Below are 23,603 nucleotides of genomic sequence, written 5' to 3'. Positions count from 1 at the left end.
TCTACGACTATATGTTGTGTAATCGTTTTCCCTGCGCCGCAGTAAAATCTCGTGAGAAACACGTCAGGCTGTTTACATGCAGGGGTAAAAACACAGCAGACAGGTTTGCTTGCCGTTCCCGAGGGATCTATGAAAACCGAAAAACACGAATATTAGGTTTATAAGGAAACGGGGGCTGCGTATAGTATAGATGCCAGCGTATACATCATGACTCAAAAACTAAATAATAGCCCAAGCATTACGGAAAAATAACTTTTGGAAGCTTTTACACCTTTTATTTGTCTTAATAGCTTTAAACACACAACATAGCCTAGGGTTATGGTTGCTAAATAAAATAACGTCTTCGGGTCTGTGAGCCCCAGTTCATCGCCAGGTTACCCCCAGCCACTGTCAGCATTCAAAGGGCTTTCCACGCTAGGGTCAGTGACACCCACAGACACAAATCTCTCCTCGAGAAAAACCCCTGTCGCAGAGTTCATTGTGGCAGAGACCGACCCTCTCCTTCCCCTCAGGCCATTCATAAACATCTGTTGATGCGCCATAAAGCTCTTTTTTTCCCCTAGCAGCATTTAATGAGGCGGCCTGAGAGACAGACAGCGCCTTGGGGACGGCTCAACTTGGCTGGGTGGCATTTAATATAAGAGGAGTACATTTTGACAAAAAAAATTCAGAAGAAATGAAGGGAAATGCAATTTTCCAGTGTGTATCCTCTCACTACACAGCGAGGCAGAGCCACACAGAGGGTCTACACACTGGTACTCAAAAAAGGGGTCATTCCTTTGAAGGGGCTGGTTTCCATGGCAGGGGTTGCCGTGGTGAGGGGGGCCCTTGACGGTCCCAGCGGAGCAGTGGGCGCAGTAGTCAACACTTCAAAAACAACACGGGCAGTCCACGCTGGAGGGTACTCGTGAACGAGAGACCCACGTCAATCAATTCCTTAGTCTGTCAAACGCCAGAACCACGAAGGACGACAAGGATAAGACGAATAGAGAATAAATAAACTTTCGTAAGGGGTGCCGTCATAACCTTCTCTCATCCCAGCTACCCAGAGCTGCTGAAGATCAAACAGAAACTATGACCTTCTTGACCATGAAGATTATCTCTCAAGTTGAGAACATTGACCGTCTCGTGGCAATGCAATGTTCTCCTGGGAAACTTTGGGACCTGGCATCCGGGTGGATGTTTCTTAGACATGTACCACCCACCTAGACCAGACCAGACACCCCCACCCCATAGCGATGACATTCTTAGATGGCAGCAGACATCCCCAACAGGATGCAGCCTGAAAAACGTCTAGGAACATCTAGGACCTGGCCTCAAAACTCCCTGAATCCCAAACAAGTATCCTTGGGATGATCCATGGAAGTTTTTTCGAACAATGATGAATCTTCCATCATCTGACTAAAACTGAATATTCTACTAACAGTTTCCAGGGGAAAATGAGGACTAAATGTGGTCACGGCGGATTTATTGATGGGTTAAATTACATCCTGCGTAGTTCTTCATCCGTCTGTTGCGCGTCTGGTCGAGAGAGGAAGTTAGCTACACACATTCAAGCAGTGGTCACAGTAAAAAAAAAAAAAAAAAACTTCCTGGAGGTTAGCCAGGATGTCCACTACACACACAGTCAGCTGCTGTGTTCTCGCAGTCCAGCCCAAAAAAAAACTGTCTCTCAAAGAACGTGATGTACCATCAACGCATTCATGCCTTCCATCTGTTTCTGCGTTTCACACCGGCTTCACAGAGCTGCTGTGTGTGAAGTAACCACAAATTGGCGGTTTCCATTCATCCAGCGTCCAGCCCTGACAAGCAGATGCGCTCAAGCATCCACACAAATACGCGCTAACGTGGTTAAGAGATGTTCTGGTTTAGTTAGGGAGATTCAAGAGTCCTTAGAGACTTATTCCCATGACATTGCCACCCAACGTTTGCCCCTGAGTGGATGATTCACTGAGAGCAAATGTTCACAAAAGTGTTGAGAAACCTGAGAAAAACTGCACGTTCTAACAATACCTTTACTCCCAACAATGAGCCTCATTCAGTCCTGAAGCTCACTTCACTCAATGTATTAGCCTTTCAACTGCTGCTGGCTGGCTGTTTGCAAAAGGACGAGGAGGAAACGATCGAGCCGTTTAGCCTCCACATCTGGAAATCATAAAAAAAAAAAAGGCCAAGCGCGACGTAGCTTAGCTGCTTCGCTAGGCTAACAGGAGGTCCCTGGCCCGTTCAGGAAGAAGCCGAGGCTCATTAGCGGTTTCTTCCCCACCGTTTGGCCCGGGTCGGAGTCCGAAAATCAGTCCAGCCTCACACGCCGCTACCAGTACATCGTTTAGACTGCCATTAAGTCCCAAAATAGCGAGCTCACGCTACATGGAAACAAAAATGAACATGGGTTTGTTCAAAAATATTCAAAAAAAAAAAAAAAAACCCACAAGATCCAACTGTTTTATGATTTCCAGTTATTTTGTACACCATAGCATAACTTAGCCAAGACTGTGTGCGGCAGTCAAAAGATTTTGCAATTTTTTTTTGGATTAATCTAACCAGCTGGCCACATACGGACACTGTCATAACATTATCCAGAATATGTCAACAGCCCAGTTGTTCACATTCTCTTGCGCCAATTAAGGGTGTGAAACCTCAAAACAGCGAATCAAGGCTGCACTATATGTCACATACTTGCTAAGAGACTAAGAGACTTGTAAACTTCCTGTAATAGCTCCGTGTGAACGTACATGCAGAGTGCTCGAGTCAAAGTCAACCTATGCGAAACTCCCGTAGGCGTGTATATGCCCGAGAAATCCACAATAACTTCACTGTCTTTCTCTTCCGCGTCTTCCCGTGCACAACCTACCACCGCAATGTCGACCTCAAGGATTAGCCGGCAAGGTTATCGCACGAGAATTGAGAGGAGAGGGATATTGCGGCTGCCAATATCTGAGGGAGTTTGCCGCCAAGTGTGAGAACGTCCCGCATGAGCGTCCTCTCTGTCGAAGGGCACCGTCCGTGAGGAATGAAATGTGACAGCGGCTGTCAGGGCCTGTTTGGGAAACTGGCTGCAAGTCAGCTATGGATGGAGCTCTGGTACAAGGACAAACGGGGTGGATGAATGATTAGAGAGACCGTCCCGCACCGGGGAGGTCAGAGGATGTATCTTCTAGCAGTGGATAAACTGTCCAACATCCAATGTGGTGGAACCTGTTAATCTTCGGTCATACCGGTAACTGCTAGATGGAAAACCCTTTTTTTAATTAGATTTTCATAATCTTAGCCACTTAGGACATCTGTTGTTCTTGCAAGGTGGTTTACATTCTCTACTGAGAGTCATATTTTAATTCGAAGAGCCCTTAAGCTACGCAGTTCCTTTTTGCCTTCATTCACTCTTCCACAGCCCACAAAATAAATCCTAGGAGGCCAGTCAGTACTCTTAGTATATGAAGAGTCAGGGCAGGATGTGTGTTCGAGAAAGTGTTTGTGGGTCATCCCCATATGCAGGTCAGTGGGCCGTTCGGTTTGTCTGACGTACGCGGATCAGATTAGGCCCCTCTCGTAGTCGAGGCTTAATCGCACCAAAGCGTAGTCCTGCCGTCTCCCATTAGGCACCTGTGGCGCAGGAGGCCTCAGGCGAGACAAGCAGCATCCTGAAACCTCAAAAAGGACAAAACACCTGCGGTCACAGCACCGGAGCGCACTGCGTTCACCGAAACGCACCGCAAAGGACGCAAACTCGTGCAAATGAGGCGAGAGAAACTCGAAAAACTCACAAAGGGGGATAGTTTGTCCTCCGAAACCAAGCAGAGCAACGAATCCCCAAACAACCCTAGGTTGTTGGTCTTTTTTATCTAAACACTTCTAAACACACGAGGAAGCAGCGGCCAAGATGGCGTGTCTTAATTTCAGTGGAGCGCAAAGCGGTTGTGTGGTTTTTCGGGACTTTGACAGTGCACCTAACCAGAATTAGCGTGGGGAAATGCACTTAACCTCCCCTCGCGGTGTAGGGAGGCGGATTGGGTTTCCCGGCGGTTGGAAAAGTACGAGGTGGCTAAACCTATGGCTCCCGCACAATAATTCACACACTGGTGAATAGCTAAGATTTAAATAAGTTCACGGCTTACGCAAGCAGGTACACAAGACACAACCTGACCCGATTAAGGTCATTTCAATTACTCCACCAGCGATTAGACTCAGCCCAATCTGGCTTGATGGAGGCTTGTACTTAAACAAGAAGAAGTAGGCGAAACTTGATACACATCATGCCTCCCCCTTAACGCACTCTGTCAACCTCCATTTGGGCCCAGCTAAGAAACAGTTAATCTACATTAAACGGGCGTAAAAAAGGGAATTGTTTCCAGCTCTCACCGTGCCTCAAACAGCCACACTGAGTTACACATGCATAACCGAGATCTGTAAATCTAAATCTCGGCTGAAACATGCATTTAAAAACAATCAAAAAGGGTTCTTGGCACGTAAGACGAAAGCCAATTTCGTCCACTTCCTGTTGGACCTTTAATCTAGCCGCTGCCCGCGAAAACAAATCCCCGCGCCCGGGATCAAATTGAATCGGACAGAACAAGCAAACACGACGGATTAGGCCGAACTTTAAGGGGAGTCTCGGGTTACCGAACCCCACGGCGAGCATAAACACGACAAACCCAACATCCCGCGCATGCGAAGAGGCTGCGTTTTTGATCCATATCTTGTCCATAGCTGAGGCTTTAACTGACATAGCTTAACATAGCTGAGGCCCCTAACCCTAACCCCTAACCCTAGCCCTAACCCTAACCCTAGGGAGCTGACATGTGCAGTTCACACAAGCTGGGAGTTTAGGGCTCCTGATTCTTCTCATCATGTGGAGGCTGCAAGGAGGCATGTTAACACAGATCTGTGCACATTATAAATACACATTAAAAAGACATTATAACCCATTAAGGAAGGAAAGAAGGAAGCCTTATTCGCAATCAGAAGAGTGATAGTTGTTATTCATTTCACTCTCCTGTTAAAAATGCATGCGTGTCTGAAGGCGTGCATCCTTTTTCTGATGCGTGCTGATAGTGCCAACTACAAGCACGGGCTACTCCCATATCCACAACGCATAGCCACGGGCAGGTCAGCGGCCAAAAACACGAACGGTGACATGACAACAATTTTAAGAATTTAGCGTGTTGGTTTGGGTTCATTTCCTCGGTCGCGTCGGTGCGCGCTTTGCTTTTTGCTTTGCTTTGCTTTTGCTTTGCTGTCGTTGATGGCTGACTGCAGAGCCGGTTTCAGCACCCTGCAGGCGTGGACCAGAACAAAAGGCGCAGGCTGCAGCGGAGGAGAGACGCGCACCAGGACGCAGAAGCAATTTTTTTTTCATCTCTCTCTCTCTCTCCACCTGAATGATTGGAGTTTTTATTCTAATAGTATGCGCAGAAGTAAAAAAAAAAAAAAATCATTTTCCTTTACAGGTTTTAACACAACCAACCAAATCAAATTTATAAATGCGCATCAACGCGCAGCAGCAGCAGCATCAAAAGCGGCGGAGGGCGCAGGAGGATGAGGATTAGTAGATGTCAAAATGAATAAATGGACTTCTGCGGGAACTTTAACAGCTGCCATTGTTGGATTAAAATGCCCCAAACTCCCCATTCACCTTGGTTTGAGTCGTCAAAGAGAATCGCGTCCCAGTAAAAAATAAAAAAAGGGAAAAAAGGCGGTTAGGACCTTACCTGGAGGTTCAGACTGCTGAGCGGCACTAATGCCCTTAGTGTGAGGAGAGCCGTAGTGACAATGAGAGCGGTATGGGGCCCTGTGATCCCTCCCATTGCAAATTAAAATACCGTAAATGCGCCAATACGGGCGCAACAGGATATTACGGCTGCAGAGCGCGCGTGGCACCGCAACTATGTGGACACGCGCACCGCTTCTCGAGATGACGAAAAGATGGGTGCATGAAACAGATGTAATTTCTGGCAGCAGGCGTGTCAAGTTCTGGTTAAATGGCTCCTGCGCGTACACTGAGCTGGGGGAGACGCGGTGAATGACAAGAGTGCGGGGCTGGACTAGTGGGGTGTGGCTGTTGCTAAGGAAAGATGGAGAAGAGAGGAGGGTAAATGTGGAAGTGGTGCCAAGGGGGAAGGATGGTGAAGGAGGAGGAGGAGGAGGGGGGATGCATCAGTGAACATTAGCAACACTTCTGTCCCCCTCCTCTCCCCTCCCCTCCTTCAGGTGAGGCGTGGCAGGGATGCTGTCTGCTCCCCTAATTTGCCCTTGCACGCCTTTGGGCTGGCCGTGCCAGAAAACGCCTGTAAAATGGAAATGTCATATCTAACCTGCAGTTAAACCTTCGCAGAGGTGCTTTAAAGCCTCCCACTCACATTCAACAGTCTGCTTTTCCCCTGCTGTCTGAGCTGCAGCGGAGTCTGATGGAAGCCCGGTGATTTGTCGTCCCTCTGCCGACTTAGTCCTTTCACTTACTGCCACCTATCGGTAAGAATAAGACAATGCACCAAGGCTGGTCTATTTGAACTACTGTACTTTCTTATTATACGTTTATGCATATGCACAAACATGAGAGGTTTCTATGTAGAAAACAAAAGCAGACATACAAAGGCATGTCGAACAATGTGGAATGTGTACTATCTAATACAAAAAAGCTTAAAAAGTGTGACAGGAAACGGTGGCTAATATGCAATATTTAGCTATAGTATTAGCTAGATATAGGTATGGTTATAGCTAGCTATCGTACGTTGTGCTACGATAGCTAGCTATAGCTGTAGCTTGCACGACGTACAATAACTAGAAGCATGCAAATAATTAAACTTCAAAGTCAATATCCTGTGTATTTCAATGAACACTGGCCAGTGAAACGTATTAAATATTTATTTAGCGCACAATTTCAACACACACAGATCCAATAACAGTCCCTTTCGCGTCTAATGTGTTAGCTTCAGTATATATAAACACCAGCAAGGATTGGGAGGCATAATATAAAAATAATTATAATCATTATTTTATTTTTGATCAAGGCTTTGTGGAGAATCGGCTAGTTTGCTCATGTTAGCTAACCATCATACTTCCTAATGGTGCTGGCGCTGCAAAGTTGTTAAAGAAGAAAGCTTAAAAGAAGGGAAAAAAAGTGTTTTATCCTGATTCATAAAAGCTTCCCGCACTATTTCAAAGCTTTGTTCAAAGGGTCTATGCAAATTGCCTGTCTCTCTACCCAGTGCTCCTCCACCACGAAAAAATAGAACGTATGTTATGAAAGTTAATCAAGAAATGTAAAGACCCTGCATGAAAACATATATATGCATTTATCTTCTGCATGTCTCACTTCTGGCTAACAATGCCGCGTGCGATAAGCTCCTTCATGATCTCGTTGGTGCCGCCGTAGATGGGCTGAACCCGGGAGTCCACAAACGCCCTGAAAACAAACAGACAAGTTCAGCATCGTGTTGGTGAAGTGAAAGACAATCAGAGTCACAATCAGGTTCCGTTGCGCTCACTTGGCGATGGGGTATTCCCACATGTAGCCCCAGCCTCCGTGGAGCTGCAGGCACTGGGTGGCCACTTTGTTCTGGAGGTCGGACGCCCTGGAGATAGAAGCGAATAAGCACACGGAACCAACGCGGTATCATTTCTGAGATTAAATCATTGAGGTGAATCCCACCAAAACTTCGCCATGGAGGCCGTGGCCTGATCGAGACGTTTCTCAGCGTGGAGCTGGAGGCAGTGGTCCAGGAAGGTTCGGCCCACGCAGATCTCCGTCTTCAGCTCTGCCAGCTTGTGCTGCACGGTCTGTGGATGGAAATTCGAAAGCGACGGCGTTACGGTTGCTGCGAGAGCCGACCTTCAAACTGGCCTTTCAAAAAATCACGTGACGGAAATTTCCCGGACCTGCAGGTGAGCGATCGTCTTGCCGAAGGCTTTGCGCTGCAACACGTAGTTCCTGGTTTCCTCAAACATGAACTCGCAGCTCGATATGGCCATGTCGCCGATCAGAAGGCGCTCCTAGAGCGAAAGATACGTTTTATTTGTCTACGATTGCTGATACTCGCTGAATTTCAGGCCGCTGAAGTGATACCGTAGCGGAGCTATCACCTGCGGCAGTTCCTTCATGAGGTAGTAGAAGCCTTTGTTGAGTTCCCCCAGCAGGGCGCTAGCTGGGAGACGCACGTCTTCAAAAAACAGCTCGGCCGTGTCCTTTGGTAGAAGAAGAAACAGAAATAAGTGAGAGGTCAAACTTTCATATGTCCCGACGGAGGCGTAGCCGAGCTACAGCACCTGGGCCTTCAGACCAATCTTGTCCAACTTGCGTCCTTTCTGGAAGCCCTTCATGCCGTCCTCCACCAGGAACAGGCTGATGCCGTGTGCCGCCGTCTTGGCCTCGCGGTTGGTCACCGTCACCACCACCACCAGGTCCGCCATCCAGCCGTTTGTGATGAACACCTGAGGAAGAGCGCTCACGTTGAGATTCGACGAAATTATCATTATTTTTTGGTTTGTACGCGCGGTCCGAGACCTTGTTGCCGTTGAGGATCCAGTCGCTGCCATCCTTCTTGGCGTATGTCCTCACGCCCTGTAGGTCACTGAAAGGATAAGAGGAAACTCTTACAAAAGCTACTTCGCTTTAGATTTCCTTCGTGCTACAAGTCCAGTCCTGACCTGCCTGCTCCCGGCTCCGTCATTCCAATCGCGCCGATGCATTTCCCGGCAGTCATGTTGGGAATGAAGCGCTCGATCTGCTCCTTGGTGCCATAGTTGACGAGGTAGGGCATGACGATGTCGGAGTGCAGGCTGAAGCCAGGGCCTGTGCAGTTGCAATACATTCTGGAGGACAGGAAGAAAATCTTAAAAAGGAACTAGCAAGTTTGATATGACGAATAGCGTCTTTCGCTTTGAGGACAACTCACTGCTCCTCCCATGTGATCGCAGTAGAATACAGGTCTCCTCCGATGCCGCCGTGCTCCTCTGATATATTTACTCCCAGCAGGCCTTGCTCACCAGCCTTCTCCCACAATTCCCTGCTCACCTGACCCGCCTTCTCCCACCTGCAATGAAACAAAACAACAATCTAACTTAACATATATATTTGGACCTGCATCTACAACGCTCATTCGCTTCCACATACTCTTTATGGTGGGGGACCACCTCCTCCTGAAAGAAGCGGCGTACGTTTTGCCTGAAGAGGTCGTGGTCCTCGTTGAAGATCCGGCGGGTCCCGATGTCCATCAGGTTCTTGGCGCTGGAGGTCTCCGGCCGGAGCGAGGGGGCTGGATGCTGCTCGGCCTGGCTGTGCTGCAGTCTGGGAGGGGAGACAGAAGTCCAACCAATCAAAGGCGGATTCATTTAAGGAAACCAGCATTAAAAGCACATTTTTTCTGTGCTTATTGTTTTTTTCTTAATAAGTAACACACACACATATATACATATATATACACACACATATATACGTATATATACACATACATATATACACACATATATATACGTTCATATATATATATATATATATATATATATATATATATACACATTCATATATATATACACACACATTCATATATATACATACATACATATATATGTATATATACATAAATACAAATATATATATACACATACATATACAAATATATATATATGTATATACATACATATATATGTATATATACACATATGTATGTGTGTGTATATATATATATATATATATAGTTACTTTTTTATTATTTTATAAATAATAATACAATACAACAATACAAACCTAAATGTTCCTACTAAACAAAATACTTATTAAAAACTATATTGTATTGTATGTACTATTTTACATTAACACAACTGAATCATATTTAAAGGTTAATTATTTAACCTTTGTATATTTACAGCGTAAATATAATAAAATTCGAGCGTAGCTATAAAAGTTGCTCAAAAGTACCTTTTGACATTCACCTCGTAAATTAATGTAGTCTATAAATTTTAAATTCAACATCCGTATTTAGTTCGCATGTGTCCTTTCACATTCAGGGCAGTGGGTCAAAGGTTATTGTGACCCAATTATCCGACCTCTTTGATTAAAGTCGAAAACCTTGACAGTGCAATGCAAAAATAGAAGATATGTCATAAAATGAACAATTTGATCAAGCAATGTAAAGACCCCGCACGTAAACGTGTATATACATATGCGTTAATCTTCGACTCATACGTGTTTATGTCTCACTGGTAATTATTTAGGCGACATATTTTACCTTGCAGCAGCCGCCGAGAGTATCTTCTCTCGCCCCGAAACATTTCTCAGCCCCAAAAGACAAGGTTTGACAAATCTTTTTACAAACATTTTCGCAAAACTGAAGTAGACTCAAAGGAGTAAAACACAGAGCAAAGATAGTCCGAGCAGGAGCACGTATAGGACCACTCACATCGAGGTTAAAGCATGTGTGATATTTGGACCAGTTTTTTTTTTTTTTTTTTTTTTTTTTTTGCCTCCAGCTCCACGCCGAGAAACGTTTTTAGTTGTATTTAGCAACGCTGCATTTCCCTTTTTAATTTAGTTTAAATAAGCCTGAAATATGACATATTGTGATGTATTAGCATACGTGTAAAGTACATTATTTGTCGTGATTCTGCGCTTTAAAAAAAAAAACAAAAAACAACGGAGTGATACCTCCTGTTCCTTTCTTCAGATTTCTTCTTCTACTAAACACTCGAGAGATATTGCTGCCACCTGCTGTTGGAAAGAAACAAACGCTTACAGGTGATGAGCAACAATTCTGCTGCTATCTAAAGGGGGTTTCAAGAAAGGTTGTAAAAATGAAGACGTTTCGCCACTCATCCAAGTAGCTTATTTAATTCTTAGAGACTGGTGGGAAGTTGAGGTTTAAATAGGAAGCTGTGGGTAAAACCCATCAGAAACAGTATATAACTTTATATATATACTGTTTATGTAACAGAAACAATTTGAGCAAGTTTCAGATGGGTTTATCCAGTTTTCTTATGTAAACCTCAACTTTCCCCCTCCGCCCGCATTATATATACAGTACATATTACCATATTATTCAGAATGTTTGTGGTGGCAGGAAATGTCTAATTCGAGCATGTCGACTTCCCTTCCCGCCAGAAGAGGGCGGGCTTTCCCAAGGTTACAGCTGTGAATCTATCTCGTGTTTTGGAATTTACTGAAGTGGGCAAAAATGCATTGTTACAAGTACAGCGAAAACTATATACATATATATATATATATAAAGCTATTATGGTTAAACCTTAAATAAGTAAACTGTAAATATACTTAAATTTTCAGCAGGTTTAGCCTTAAAGCTGCCCTTAGCTTGGATAAGAGCAGCCACCTATACTATAAAGTATTCTTAAATTTGGTTATTCTGTGTGACTTCCTTAGTACTAAATGATTGATTAGGTTTTAAATAGGAACATGTTTAACAGCTTGTTTTTTTGGATTTGTGCTAATATTAGCTAGCATTAGCCACCATGAGCTAATACCCAAAGAAAGAAAGCTTCGAATGTAGTTTCATACAAGTCTAAATGTGTGGTTCTTAAGATATTGTGTCCTTTGAGATCTACAGCTTAAGTGTCTACATGTGTATGCGGGCAATGAAAGATCAAGGATCACACCAGATGGGATGTAAGTTGGAAAAGTTTATTCTGAAATAAACAGCGTAAATAAATAAAACTGTTGAGGGAATAGGGGAGATTTCTGGCGGTCTTTTTCCACAGCCGCTCTCCAGCACCTTTGGCATTGCTGGGGCCAGTGATGGCGAGACTGAATGGGGTGGCGGTGGGAAGGGAGGGATCTACCCTCACTTGATGAGCGGTCACCCCTTCTCCCCCGTTCCTCACCCCATGCGGCGGGTGGAATGGAAACGCGCCCCGGATAGTTGGGGAGTAGAGGCCGAGTGATTGGGGTCTACTATGGAGAAGTGGCGATGGTGATGTCCCGAGAGAGGAGGGCTTGAGACGAAATGGAAAGGAAAACAAAATAAACAACAAGATGGGTTTGCTTCAACATCCCTTGTACAAAGTCCTTGTCTTTCCTTGGTTGGTCTTTGGAACAGTGTAGATGTCCTGAACACTGACGGGGCTGTCTGTAGGCGAGCTACAGTTTCTTCAGCACTCCTACTGCTGGCCTCTTACACAGACATGATGTGCTTGACGAAAGCTGTTGGGAGAGGTTCAAATGCTTAGCTCCACGAGTAGTCAAAAACAAGAATAAGGAATGCTGGGAAATGAAAACATACCCTCGTAGTGCACACTGCCGTTCTCGTCCTCCTGGCCGGCCATAAGGGCGTCAATCTCGGGCTCGGTCATCTTCTCTCCTGTGGACGGCCAAGGATCCATGTCAGTCTCAATTTCAAACGCCGTGCATGCTAAGCAAACTATATTTGTGCACTTCTATATTGGGGGGGGGGGGCTCACCCAGGGTGGACAGCACGATGCGCAGCTCAGCACCCATGACTGTGCCGTTGCCCTCCTTGTCGAAGACGCGCAGGCCCTCAACGTAGTCGTCGTAGGTTCCCTTGGGGAGGGCGTCGACCTCCTTCAGCATGGGCAGGAAAGCGTCGAAGTTGAGCCTCTTGTTGGCCATGTCTGCGGATTTGGCAAAGTTTGACAAACGCGAACGCAAAGAAAACACATCTGCGCCTCGAGATTCTTCACGCATTTGTCAAACCTCACCGTCGGCGGATGGGTTGCCAAGGATCTTTGTGACGTCCTTGTTGGTGGGGTTCTGGCCCAGAGCGCGCATGATGTCGGCCACCTGGTTGAAGGCCACCTGGCTGTCACCAATTCTGTCAAAGAGACCAAAAGCCTCCTTGAAGTCTGGCCGAGAAACAGAACAAGGGAGAGGTTAGGACTCCAAACAAAACAGCAAGAAGATCATTTGCTAAGCCAAAATTTGCTTTGACATCAGCGTCTCTGTCTTTTTTTTTGGGGGGGGGGGTTGTTAAATCCATCTCCTTTGGGCTTTTCACATTGGGGGATCATGGACAGCCGCAGCCGCATACTTCCATCATTGTTCTCAGCTAATTGGGGGGGGGAGGCGGGCGACAGCTGTACCCAAGCAGGGCGGACGAAGGCGCCGACGAGGCCTGAACAATGGTTAGCTGTTTCTGCGAATTCCGACAATCGGAGTGACCTTTTTCGCCGGATTAATGCGGCTTTGACACGGGCGGCGGGAACAGCTGTCCAGTTAATTTAGGGAAACATTGGAAGAAACTGATACACCCCCGCAGAGACGCCCAGGCCAAATAGAGACATGACCTCTCGGCTCTGCTGGAGTTAAACATAAGAACGCTGACTGCCTTGTAATCAACACCTCGACGTAGCGTAACTGTACCCAGAATGTGCACAAGCGGCACATTTCATTTTTGGGCACTGCCCACACGGACCGCCGCAACGAATTCCTTCCGGAAAACGTAGGACATGTTTATAAAGGACATGTCTTTCAGCTGGGAACAAACGTGGTTTGGGGATGGTTTGGATTTTTTTGCCCGCTTTAAACCTTGACCCTAGGGATTAACACCTCCACCGAGTCAGACTGAGGCGCGCAAGACAAGGCGAGGCCTGAGAATAGACATATCTGGAATCCTCCGCGACAACTGGACGAGCCACTTGCGGCACGTCCTTATGGGGGTCTTCGCTCTGGGATTTTCTGCATCCCAGCTTCCGCCCTTTAGCAGTTAGCGCGGACTAAACGGCAAACCTGACGCAACTCCGGGAGCATATCGGAAGGGGGTAATCAATTACGGCTACCGGCGGGGGAATCTCGCCGTTTTCTCGACTTACCCTCAATCTGGTCCGCTGAGAACTCGGTCTGCCGGAGGGGGAAACACACAAGAACGCACACACAAAACAAACACAGAAACGGATAGAAAACAGATTGTTTAGCTCATGTAAGGTGTCTTAATGAGGAAAAAATATATATGATTTATAGTTCTTTTTTTAAAATACAAGCCTGAATAGATACTAATGATAGACATGTGGATGCACTCAGGTCCAATCTTTTTAAACGATTACTCCCAAGCATGTTTTTGAGTGTCAAATCCGGTATCCAATCCCAAGAAGAAGAAAAAAAAAAAGAAACGGGTAAGTCCACCCAAGAAACATAATTTTTGTACACACCATTTTGGAGATTAGGAGCTGGAGGAGCGGAAAGAAAGGAGATGAGAAGCTGAAGTCCCAAGACAGAGTGGTCCTGAGCCATGGTCAAAGCCCCCCTCTTATTTATTCCAGGCATGTGATGTCACATATGCTAATGAGCGGATCGGATGACACGTTGGAACATCTTTAACTTTCTTAGGGCAAACGGAAAGGAGAGCCGGGCGTCCTCAGAGCAGAGGGCCTTTAGAAGGGGACGGGGCTATTTTTGGAAGAACCGTGTCAAGACTCCTTCGCCCGATTCCGTTATTTGAAGCTATTTCTAGGGAGAACGAAAGTTTGCCGATCGCGAGATTAAAATCTGCCCGCGTAGCCCGTCGTGTGAAAATGCAGAAATTCGCCTCAGTTTGGGGAGGTTCAGAAATGTCATTTACAAGGAGGTATTTTTAAACAGACTGCTGCTCCTCCTCCTCCTCCTCCTCCTCTTACGGGGAAATAACAGCAGTGCAAAAACTGTTCGAAAAGTTGACTCCGTTCAGGCAGGTATTTCGGAAAGTCCACCGTGAGCGGCTTTTAATTTAAAAACGGGAGGTGTCTTTACCACACAGTTGAATGTTTGGACCCTTCAGGGAGAAGAAGAAGAAGAAGAAGAAGTGAGACAATCAGGAACAAATAGTTTGAGCGAACTAGAGATTTATCCCCAATAGACGAGAAAATTTGAACCTTTTAATGCGCGTTAAAAAAAAAGTGCCTCGCAACAGCACGTTCCTAAAGGAATCTGGTCTTGGAACAGACTGCATACACAAGCAACACAAAAGCCTCAGTTTACTTGAATATACTACGTAGGTTTCGCCTTATTTCACGTTAGCATCTATTTCCGGAGCGCTGGAACCGTGTAGACGGATAAAGATTAAAAATATTACATTTATTTAATATCTTAAACTAGCTTCTAGGCCGCAGCTTCATTGTGGCCTCGACATATTTGGTTATCGAGTACATAGTAAGACTATTAAAAGTCATTTTAACTGAAAATATCAAGTAGATAAACATGAAAATCGCATCTCCGTTGACTTTTTCTTTTTTAATCCATTTAACCATCTTTAAATGTAGTTGCAATCTGGATAATGAGGAACACACTCTTATATACTCAAATGTTTTGTACCATGAGTTGTTTCGTGTATTTTATGTTCCAAGAACATTTTACTTCTTGAAAATTTGAATTTATCTCTTTTAGGCATTTTCGGTAAATGGCGCATTATATTTTTTTATTTAACTCGCACCACTTACTTTGCTTGGTTGATTTCACTTAATTACTACAATACTTTTTTTTGTACATTTAAACCCTTAAATTACTTACATATATCTATTAATTTTATGTTAAAAAAATGCAAAGCATTTAATTTAAATGTGGGAAAAAATAAATGTGAACTGCACGGGGGTTATATAATTCACTGACAGCGTAGAGGAGTTGTTGTGTGGCTTTCCGTGTAACACACAACCGTCTGCTGCTAAACACCAGAAGGACATTTGTAGGAGCGAGCGTACCGGAGTGAAAGACACGTCTGGGAGACCACCACCACCACCACCACCACCACCCGCCGCCGCCGCCACCACCACCACCACCCCCTCAACCCCCCGGACAGATGAGCTCTATTTTTACTCCCATTCCTGCCGGAGGTGTTCGGTTTCTCCTACTCCTCCGGCAGGTCGCCTCGAACCCGAGGTACGCGGAGGAGGAGGGGGTGAAGAGAAGAAAATAAAAATGGGCGCTCCAGTTTCTCGAGCCACCTCCACCCTGCCCCCCACCCACCCCTTCTCCTTCGGCTCCTGCTGGCACCGGCGTTATAAAGAAGCAGGAGGCTTAAAAAAGAGCGACGGCATTGTGTTGTGCTTGGTTTTTTTTCGGGGGCTTACGTGAGCCTTATTTGGAGAGGAGGCAGCGCGGTCCACCGGACGGCCGTTTTGGACAACTTTTTAGCATTTAAAAATCGTTAAAAATTACGTTAGAGGTGTGTTTACGTCCTCCTCTTGTATCATCATTTAAAATTAACACTCGGGAATATTCTTAGCCTCCACATTCCTAATGAATAAACTATTATTTAAGTGTAAATCTGCCTAATGAGCTCTTAATGAAGTGAGATTTCAAGGCGAGCGTCTTCAACTTCAACCACGTTGTCGGCTCTCTGCTGCCCCTCTGTGGTCTGTCTTTGCCGCTGCGCGACAACAGATGCGCACTTGTGCATTCATTTCAGAGCAACAGTTGTAAAACTTTTATTGCTCAGACAGTGCAAAGAACACATGACACTAGCGTATTATATCTAGATCTGCCGTTTTTTTTTCTAAAAAGAAAGAAAAATGTACAGTTAGTCGCTAACAAAAAAATTTAAAAAAAGAAAAAAAAAAAAAAAAAGAGATTGTTTTCATCACATTTTTATAAAGCAGGAGTTACATTTATGCACAAACGAGATCCAGGAGTCTTCTTGTTAATAAGATCGTCCCAGTAGAGAAGAGCGGGAAAAACGTGGCCCAATGCTGGAAGCAGTGGCCGTAAAGACTTGTACCTTTTGCCAAGTCCCAGAATGCATGCGGGTGTGACAAGGAGCAGTAAGGGTCTTCTTGTTGTTCTATTATCTGCAGCGTGGGCGCGGAGGACGGAGGGCTACACCTCGAATGCCGGGAACCTCGCTTTCATTGGCTGCAGTAGGTCGGCCAAGAAGTAGATGGTGCCTGCCATGCCTGTGACAAGGATACGTTCATTTTAGAGTTACAGATTCAGTAATTATTATTATTATATAACATCAGCAACATCCACAGATTGAATATTCATCTAGATATTTACATAGTTATTGGTAATTGCTCATAAATATAAGTTTTTCTTTATAATATATTTTACTTTTTGATGTTTGAAATAAATATGACTTAATTTTAATGTAAACTAAGATATATTATTTATTATTCTGTTTTGATAATCTGGCAATTGGATCCAATCTAATCCATTTCATTTTTTTAAACTATTGAAACAAGATTGAATGTAATATTAATTTAAAGATCAAATGTAATTTCCAAATCTAAACTGTCAAATCAGGTTACATTCAGTTTAATCAGACCTGATCTAATATGATCGAACATTCTATTCTTATCTAAAACAGTCTACTATAATATGATCTAATTTCATCACATTTAAATTTAATAATCCGATCTAACGGAATGTAATATATCACAACTGGTCATAGGGGATTGAATCTAATCAGACCTAAACAAAACTGATCTAATTTAATCTGAGCATCTAGTTTTATCTGATTTAAATGAATCTCATTTCCTCCCAAATAATTCTGACTAATAATTCAGATCTAAACTAACCGGATTATCCCTCTGGACAAATGAAGTATCTAAGCAACTATCCACGTATCTATTTAAATATCTATGTACGTATCTACGTATCCATCTATCTACAAATTTATGTAGCTACCTACATACCACCTATCTGTTTACGTATCTATTTACGTATCTATTTACGTATCATCTACGTATCCATCTATCTACGTAGCTATCTACACATCTATTTACGTATCCCTCTATGTATTCATCTACCTACAAATCTACGTATCTATTTAAATATCTATCTATCTACATATCTATCTATGTATTTATCTATATATCTACCTACGCAGCTATTTACATATTTATGTATCTATCTACGTAGCTATCCATTTACATATCTATCTACGTAGTTATCAATGTATCTATTCATCTATCTACAAATGAATGTGTGTCTACGTAGCTATCTACGTATCTATTTACATATCCATCTATCTATTTACATATCTATTTACGTATCCATCTTCCATCTATCTACGTAGCCATCTACATATCTCTCTATCTACATATCTACCTAATTATCTATCCATGTATTTATCTATCTATCCATCTACGCATCTATTTACATATCTATCTGACTACATATTTATGTATCTATCTACGTAGTGAGCAACATATCTATCTATTCATTATCTACAAATTTATGTATCTGTCTTACGTAGCTATCTACGTATCTATTTACTTATCTATCTACATATCTACATATTTATGGATATATCTAGATATCTATTTACATATTTCTCTACATATCTATCTACGTATCTTTTTAGATATCTAACTACATATCTACGTATCCATTTACACATCTATATATTTATTTATTTATATATCCATCTACGTATCTATTTAGATATCTATATCTACGTATCTATTATCTATAATAAAGATAAATAATCTACCCCAGGGTTAAAGTGTAAATAGTAACGAATGTCACAAAAATTAAAAACATATAAACTATAAAATAATCTCATATTACCTTCAAAAAGGGAGAAGGGAGTATCTGGGGTCCGGCACCCATGTTTGCCATAGTTCATACACCAGTCGGCAAACTGCAGAAAGAAAGAGACAGAAATGATGCGACAACAACAACAACACTGAGCGCTGAACCGGAGCTCAACCGTCTCAGGAGAACAGGTAGCGATGTCAACAACCGCTAAAAAAACCCGCTCCTCTCTGTGGAATCCCGAGCCTCTGTCAAGGTATCAAATTATGACCACAACGTCACTCTGCCGCACTCGGAGGATGTTGCAAAGCCCAGGCAGCACATCTGAAGAGTCTATTTCCATCCGCCATGAATAGATCTGTATTAACGAAGGCACACGTGGGGCTGATGCCGCCTGGAGCGCGGCCAAGCGGAGCTCAAGCGGGCAGCTTTCCAACCCATTGTCAATAAACATAAAAGGCCCTGCCTCTCGCACGTCCGACGCTTCTGGAATCATCTTCAATTTTAAGGCTGGTGAGTGGCCGACTGTGCGACGGTTGGCCGCGCCTCGGACGAAGTTTTAAATTCTTACATCAAAGTCGGAGAGAGGAGAAGATAGACACAACAGGAAGCCTCAAAGAGAGGCTTCGGACTTTAAAAAGTTAGAAGGACATAACTTCTCCCATATTAGCTGTATAAGAGGGGTAGAAGGAAGATGGGCCTTTTTATTTGGGCGCTCTCACCATGCAGGCTCTGTACAGGTGCTTCGGGTCGTGGGTGTGCCGGTACAGGGCCAAGAAGGTGTAGGCGTTACCGGCCGCTCCGTGGCACAGCCCGTAGCCCTTCTTCAGCAAACCCCACCGCCACACCACCTCCCCACACTGCAGGGCGTACTCGAGGTACTGAGGAATGCCGAAAGCCTGGAAGCAAGACACAAAGAAGGGTAGGAAATGGCAAACCACAAGATGCCGCTATGCCGGCGATGTCTCGACGCCCTTTCACATACTCCGCTCGGAGCTCCTTACCTTGTAGGCCTGAAGGAGCATGTAGACCACCCCCGGGGACCCGTGACACCAGTGCACCAGCAGGTCCCGATCATCCCCGATGCAGGCCGGGTAGTTCCCGGAGGGGAACTTGAGGCGGCAGACGTGGTCGACGCTGGGCTTCACCAGCCTGTGCATGTACTCCTCCACGCCAACGAAGCCTGGCTGAAGATGGAGGGATTAGTTCTTAACGGGAGATGAAGAGGAAGCAGGTGGCCGCTTCGGTACGACGGAAATTAACTTCCTCCGCTCTCCTAGCGTGGATTTATGGGATAATAAATGAATAAATAGTAGGGATGTGCCGAAGGGTATCGGTGTTAGGCTTTTCTTTAAAATGATTGGATCTGTATCAGGCTTCAGTCAAGCCCTAACTATTGTAGTCTGCTATAAAATAACACATCGCTGTAGTGTCAGAACTTCTTCTTCTTCTGTTTTAATGATGTTTGGCTAGGGTCGAAGCTAACAGAGTAGAGGAAGAACCAAAATCTCATGACTACACATGTCTGCCATGAGGAAGAACTTTACTTTAGTCAGTCACAATTGTGCAATTGTGTTGTAATGAGTGGTAGACCTCCAAGAGGAGGACAATTTATTAATTTGAGATGGGATCAGGATTCATATCGTCCGATACGAATGTTAAATGGTCAGTATTGGGTCAAGGGAGGCAAAAAAACGTGATCAGGACATCCCAAATACATATGAGTATATTGTATGTGCAGGAGAAGATTTGCTCATTTTCTTGGACCAAAGTAGTCGACAGACTGCTTGAGATCCAAGTATGATGCCTGAACTACCTGCATGAGGAAGTAGTAGATGCCCGCCAGGCCATGGGCGGCGCCAACGTACCGCTCCTGGTACCACTCGTACATCAGGGGGCTCTGGTTCTGCATCCGGAATTTCCTGCTGAGGTGTTCACCTGACGCCAGCACGGCCTCGCTGATCTGAGGAAGGAAACAACGAATCCCAGCTCAGTCGCACCCAATCTGGACGAAAAAACTACGGACACAAGGACAAGGCACTCATCCGCAAGAACGCAAACACGGCCTCACCTGTTGGATGTACTGCAGCGGGATCCTGTCATGACCGAGCTGCTGGTTGATGAAGATGAGGGAGTAGAGGTAGCCCACCCGCCCATAGAGCGTCTCGTCTGGGAGTCCGCCTACGCCCTTCACCACCGACTGGTAATATTGCAGCAGTCTGAGAGAGACACGTGAACTCGTGATGTTCTGATCTCACAGCATATTTTCTGTAACCTCTTACTCTCGACCAACCTGTTGATGCACTCGTCAGTCTCCTGCGCCCTCTGAAGGCGATAGTAGACCACCGCGGCCACGGCCAGCGGCCCAGTGTCCCCGCACAGGAAGGTGACGTCGTGGCGCTGCGTCAAACACTTCAGGCTGTGGCTGACGTAATCGAGCGCTTTCTGAAGGAAGGAGGGCTCCTTGAACACGTCGTGGAGGTGCAGGTAGAGAAGAGCAATACCTTCGGACGAAGAGGAAACACAGTACTGTTGTAAAGCTCAGAAGGTTACCCGGAAAGGTGTCCTGTTTTAAACTACAAAGATGGTGTATAAACTCCAAATCGAAATTTGTGAGACTCTCAATGTCTTTAGTTTGTCTTAGTAGCTAGTGGCTGAAAGAGGGGTAACACACATATATATTCCCTTCTTTCTGAGTCCATTTGCTCATGCAAAATTAATTTAATATAGATTAAAAATTAATGATATTTAATCGCGATTAATCGAAATTAACCCACAGCAAACCTGCATTAAAATTTTTAATCGTTTTAAACAGCACTAATGTTAGTAACACATTCAGAGACATTGAATGGGGTCAATGTGACCCCGAAGATAATAGGAGGGTGAATGAAACGCAACATCGGACGTGTCATCACCTGCCCAGCCTGTGTAAGTGGTGCAGTCTCTTGGATCCGCGGACCTCAGCCCATTCTCCATGACAGATAAGAGCTCGCTGACCTTGCTGGTTAGCTGGTGGGCGAACTCCGACGTGATCTGAAGGCACAGGAAGGCGTTAAATAACGAGGTGGACTGGAAACACGGACACAAACAGGATTCATACGCCCCACTTTAGTACCTGTCCCTGAGAATCAAACAGCGCCTGTGTGCACGCAGGGCTCCCATCACAGTCGGGATATGGGTTCTTCAAGGCTCTCGTGTCCATTTTCGTCGCCGGTGCTCTATTTTATATCTGGGTCAGGCACAAAATAATCTGCAGAAAAAAAAGGCAACAGGAGTCAAATAGTAACCTTTCAATCTTGTAATAGCAACCAATCCTTCTGCGCACGGCTACACGCCCCCACACGAACCCATAGTAGCTTAGAGCTAGTTAGCTTAGCTACGCCGCTAAAACTAGAGCTTTAAAACAGTCCGCGTCGGTTACGACGTCGAAATGTAACAAAAGACATCATAAATAGGAAATATAACATGACAGCGAAAAGCAGGCCATGGTCGCAAAATGCGCAGTTAAACGTATACCTCTTCAAGAGCTCTGGTGTTGATGTTTAGTCTTCTTTGTCCGTACATTTCTCTAATCGGAAGTGGCGCCGCTGGCTCGCTACTGACATCTGCGGTGGCGGAAGTGGTATTGCAGCTCAAAGAACTGGGTAAAAATAGTGGGGGGAAAATATTAAATACACATGTTTAAAAAAACATACAAATTAAAATACAGAACAAAGGTATAAATAAATGATAAAAATCTGAAAAGTACCACACGCCAACCTTCAACAACAAAATATCAAAGCTAATACTAATCATGTGCAGATGGAGATTACTCACTTCCCACAGAGGGGTTCCAAAGAGACTGTTTCCTTAAAGCATGTTTTATAGAGTATGTCTTGAATGCCACCAATTCACTATCAGTGTCTGACCAAGGATTTTTTTTAAAAAAAAAGAAAGAAAGAAAACATGGTATCATTTAAGAATCTCTCATTTCCTGGAAAACTATTTCAAAATGTGAATGACTCATCCTGCACTTGGGGGCATGTTCTAATTCTGCAGTGGATGAATGTTGTTTTTACAACTCTCTAGCTCCCATCATGGTGTCGCATCCTGTTTCTATATCAAATAATGAATTGTATTTTAATGTTCTAGTTTCCCACTAACATGGAGGGGTTGAACCTTATGACCTATACTACAGGTGGAGCTCTACTTGCTTTAGCTTCACTTTTGAGGAACTGTCATGGTGTCCACTTTTTGTACAATCTATGGCCCTATATATGAACAGTGCATGTTGAGGCTATTAGAGCTGACCAGTCAATGGAGACTGGGCTTTCCCAGACGGAGATGGCCTCAGTAACTCTGTTTTTATGGAAAACATATGAATAACTGCCACCAGTTGTGTGGAGATTTAAAATAACTAAATAAATAAATAAAAAATTCAAATAAACCACTTACTAAAAAGGGCCCAAAGTCATGGAGCAAAAGCTAGTAAGTGAACTTTTCAGGACGTAAATACAAAAAGCTCTGATATTCCTAAAATAATTACCATTTCACATGTTCACTGTTTTTAGATGCCCAGTCCACCTGAAAAAACACCAGCAGGCTAGCAGTCATCTACCAGCTAGCAACCAGCAGGAAGACACCAGCTTATTAGCCTAGCCAACAGCAGCAGGAATGAAGTGATAGGATATGCGACTACATGTCAACCAACATTTTTCCCTTCTGCCAACAGCCGAGACAAAACACATTTAGAAACCCAGTCCAACTGAAAAAACGACCAGCAGGCTAGCAGTATGAAGTGATGGGATATGTGACTACATGTAAACCAGCACTTATCTCTTGTGCCAAGATTATGGGGCAAGACACACTTGGAAGCCCCGTCCAACTGAAAAGAAACAAGAAAGAAAACAAGAAAGAAAAAAACAAAACAGCTACCAACTAGCAACCAACAAAAAGACTCCAGCTAAATAAGAGCAAAGTATAGGTCAAGATCATTTCACCTTTTTAGCCATGACTAGCTATGACTAATAAATGCGTTGACTTTGCAGGCCTTCCTTCATTCCTCAGTGATTTAACTTTAATTACCTCTGTTAAGTTGTATCCCAAGCTCCATTAGACACAGTTTAACATTGCCACCTCATGAATGAATGATATGATAACACAGTCAGAGATCGCGAGGGCTGCTTGGATCCGGGGTTACGCCGGAGTGATTAACAAATCA

The 23,603-nt window shown here is 44.4% G+C and overlaps 4 protein-coding genes across 12 annotated transcripts in view; all 4 read right to left on the bottom strand.

Moving 5' to 3' along the window:
- Positions 1-6,008, bottom strand: part of LOC125000849 (microtubule-associated protein tau-like) — a 51,763-nt gene extending 45,755 nt beyond the window's left edge. For 3 of the 9 annotated variants that reach the window (XM_047576554.1, XM_047576551.1, XM_047576549.1), the window contains exon 1: positions 5,709-6,006. The gene's annotated coding sequence lies outside the window, so the exon portion shown is untranslated. Of the gene's footprint in view, positions 1-5,632 lie in introns of all 9 variants that reach the window. The other 6 variants (XM_047576550.1, XM_047576555.1, XM_047576548.1 and 3 more) reach the window with 6 other exon arrangements.
- An 837-nt stretch (positions 6,009-6,845) lies between these two features.
- Positions 6,846-10,396, bottom strand: acadl (acyl-CoA dehydrogenase long chain). The gene is made up of 11 exons (XM_047576666.1): positions 10,224-10,396; positions 9,110-9,283; positions 8,892-9,029; positions 8,644-8,808; positions 8,501-8,567; positions 8,263-8,427; positions 8,080-8,181; positions 7,876-7,989; positions 7,649-7,776; positions 7,485-7,571; positions 6,846-7,402 (listed from the first exon to the last, which is right to left on the bottom strand). Exons 1-11 carry the CDS (start codon positions 10,310-10,312, stop codon positions 7,309-7,311), a joined length of 1,323 nt encoding a protein of 440 aa, XP_047432622.1. The 5' UTR covers positions 10,313-10,396; the 3' UTR covers positions 6,846-7,308.
- A 1,209-nt stretch (positions 10,397-11,605) lies between these two features.
- On the bottom strand, positions 11,606-14,230 carry mylz3 (myosin, light polypeptide 3, skeletal muscle). Its single transcript, XM_047576581.1, has 6 exons — positions 14,107-14,230; positions 13,771-13,798; positions 12,661-12,804; positions 12,403-12,573; positions 12,225-12,302; positions 11,606-12,145 (listed from the first exon to the last, which is right to left on the bottom strand). Exons 1-6 carry the CDS (start codon positions 14,107-14,109, stop codon positions 12,117-12,119), a joined length of 453 nt encoding a protein of 150 aa, XP_047432537.1. The 5' UTR covers positions 14,110-14,230; the 3' UTR covers positions 11,606-12,116.
- Positions 14,231-16,328: 2,098 nt separating this feature from the next.
- Positions 16,329-22,061, bottom strand: lancl1 (LanC antibiotic synthetase component C-like 1 (bacterial)). Its single transcript, XM_047576580.1, has 10 exons — positions 21,920-22,061; positions 21,519-21,653; positions 21,319-21,436; positions 20,697-20,907; positions 20,475-20,622; positions 20,220-20,366; positions 19,408-19,590; positions 19,126-19,302; positions 18,437-18,509; positions 16,329-16,818 (listed from the first exon to the last, which is right to left on the bottom strand). The coding sequence occupies exons 2-10, from the start codon at positions 21,603-21,605 to the stop codon at positions 16,742-16,744; spliced, it is 1,221 nt and encodes a 406-aa protein (XP_047432536.1). The 5' UTR covers positions 21,606-21,653; positions 21,920-22,061; the 3' UTR covers positions 16,329-16,741.
- Positions 22,062-23,603: the final 1,542 nt, after the last annotated feature.

The sequence above is a fragment of the Mugil cephalus genome, chromosome 23 (genome assembly GCF_022458985.1).
Source record: "Mugil cephalus isolate CIBA_MC_2020 chromosome 23, CIBA_Mcephalus_1.1, whole genome shotgun sequence".
Lineage (NCBI taxonomy): Eukaryota > Metazoa > Chordata > Actinopteri > Mugiliformes > Mugilidae > Mugil > Mugil cephalus.
Note: the sequence above shows the minus strand (reverse complement) of the source record. Positions and strands in the feature narration are given on the sequence as shown.

Bases quoted from the DNA above. Each gene is read 5' to 3' on its own strand.
- acadl (XM_047576666.1), bottom strand. From the start codon at position 10,312: ATGTTTGTAAAAAGATTTGTCAAACCTTGTCTTTTGGGGCTGAGAAAT. The intron at 9,284-10,223 runs GTAAAATATGTC...CTCCCCTCCCAG, and splicing joins CTCTCGGCGGCTGCTGCAAG to ACTGCAGCACAGCCAGGCCG. The intron at 8,428-8,500 runs GTCTCGGACCGC...GCTCTTCCTCAG, and splicing joins GGATCCTCAACGGCAACAAG to GTGTTCATCACAAACGGCTG.
- mylz3 (XM_047576581.1), bottom strand. The intron at 12,805-13,770 runs GTAAGTCGAGAA...TTTCTCGGCCAG, and splicing joins CTCAGCGGACCAGATTGAGG to ACTTCAAGGAGGCTTTTGGT. The intron at 12,574-12,660 runs GTGAGGTTTGAC...CCAAATCCGCAG, and splicing joins TGGCAACCCATCCGCCGACG to ACATGGCCAACAAGAGGCTC.
- lancl1 (XM_047576580.1), bottom strand. From the start codon at position 21,605: ATGGACACGAGAGCCTTGAAGAACCCATATCCCGACTGTGATGGGAGC. The intron at 19,591-20,219 runs GTAGTTCAGGCA...CTCCATCTTCAG, and splicing joins TCTACTACTTCCTCATGCAG to CCAGGCTTCGTTGGCGTGGA. The intron at 16,819-18,436 runs GTAATATGAGAT...TCCTTGTCACAG, and splicing joins TCCCTTCTCCCTTTTTGAAG to GCATGGCAGGCACCATCTAC.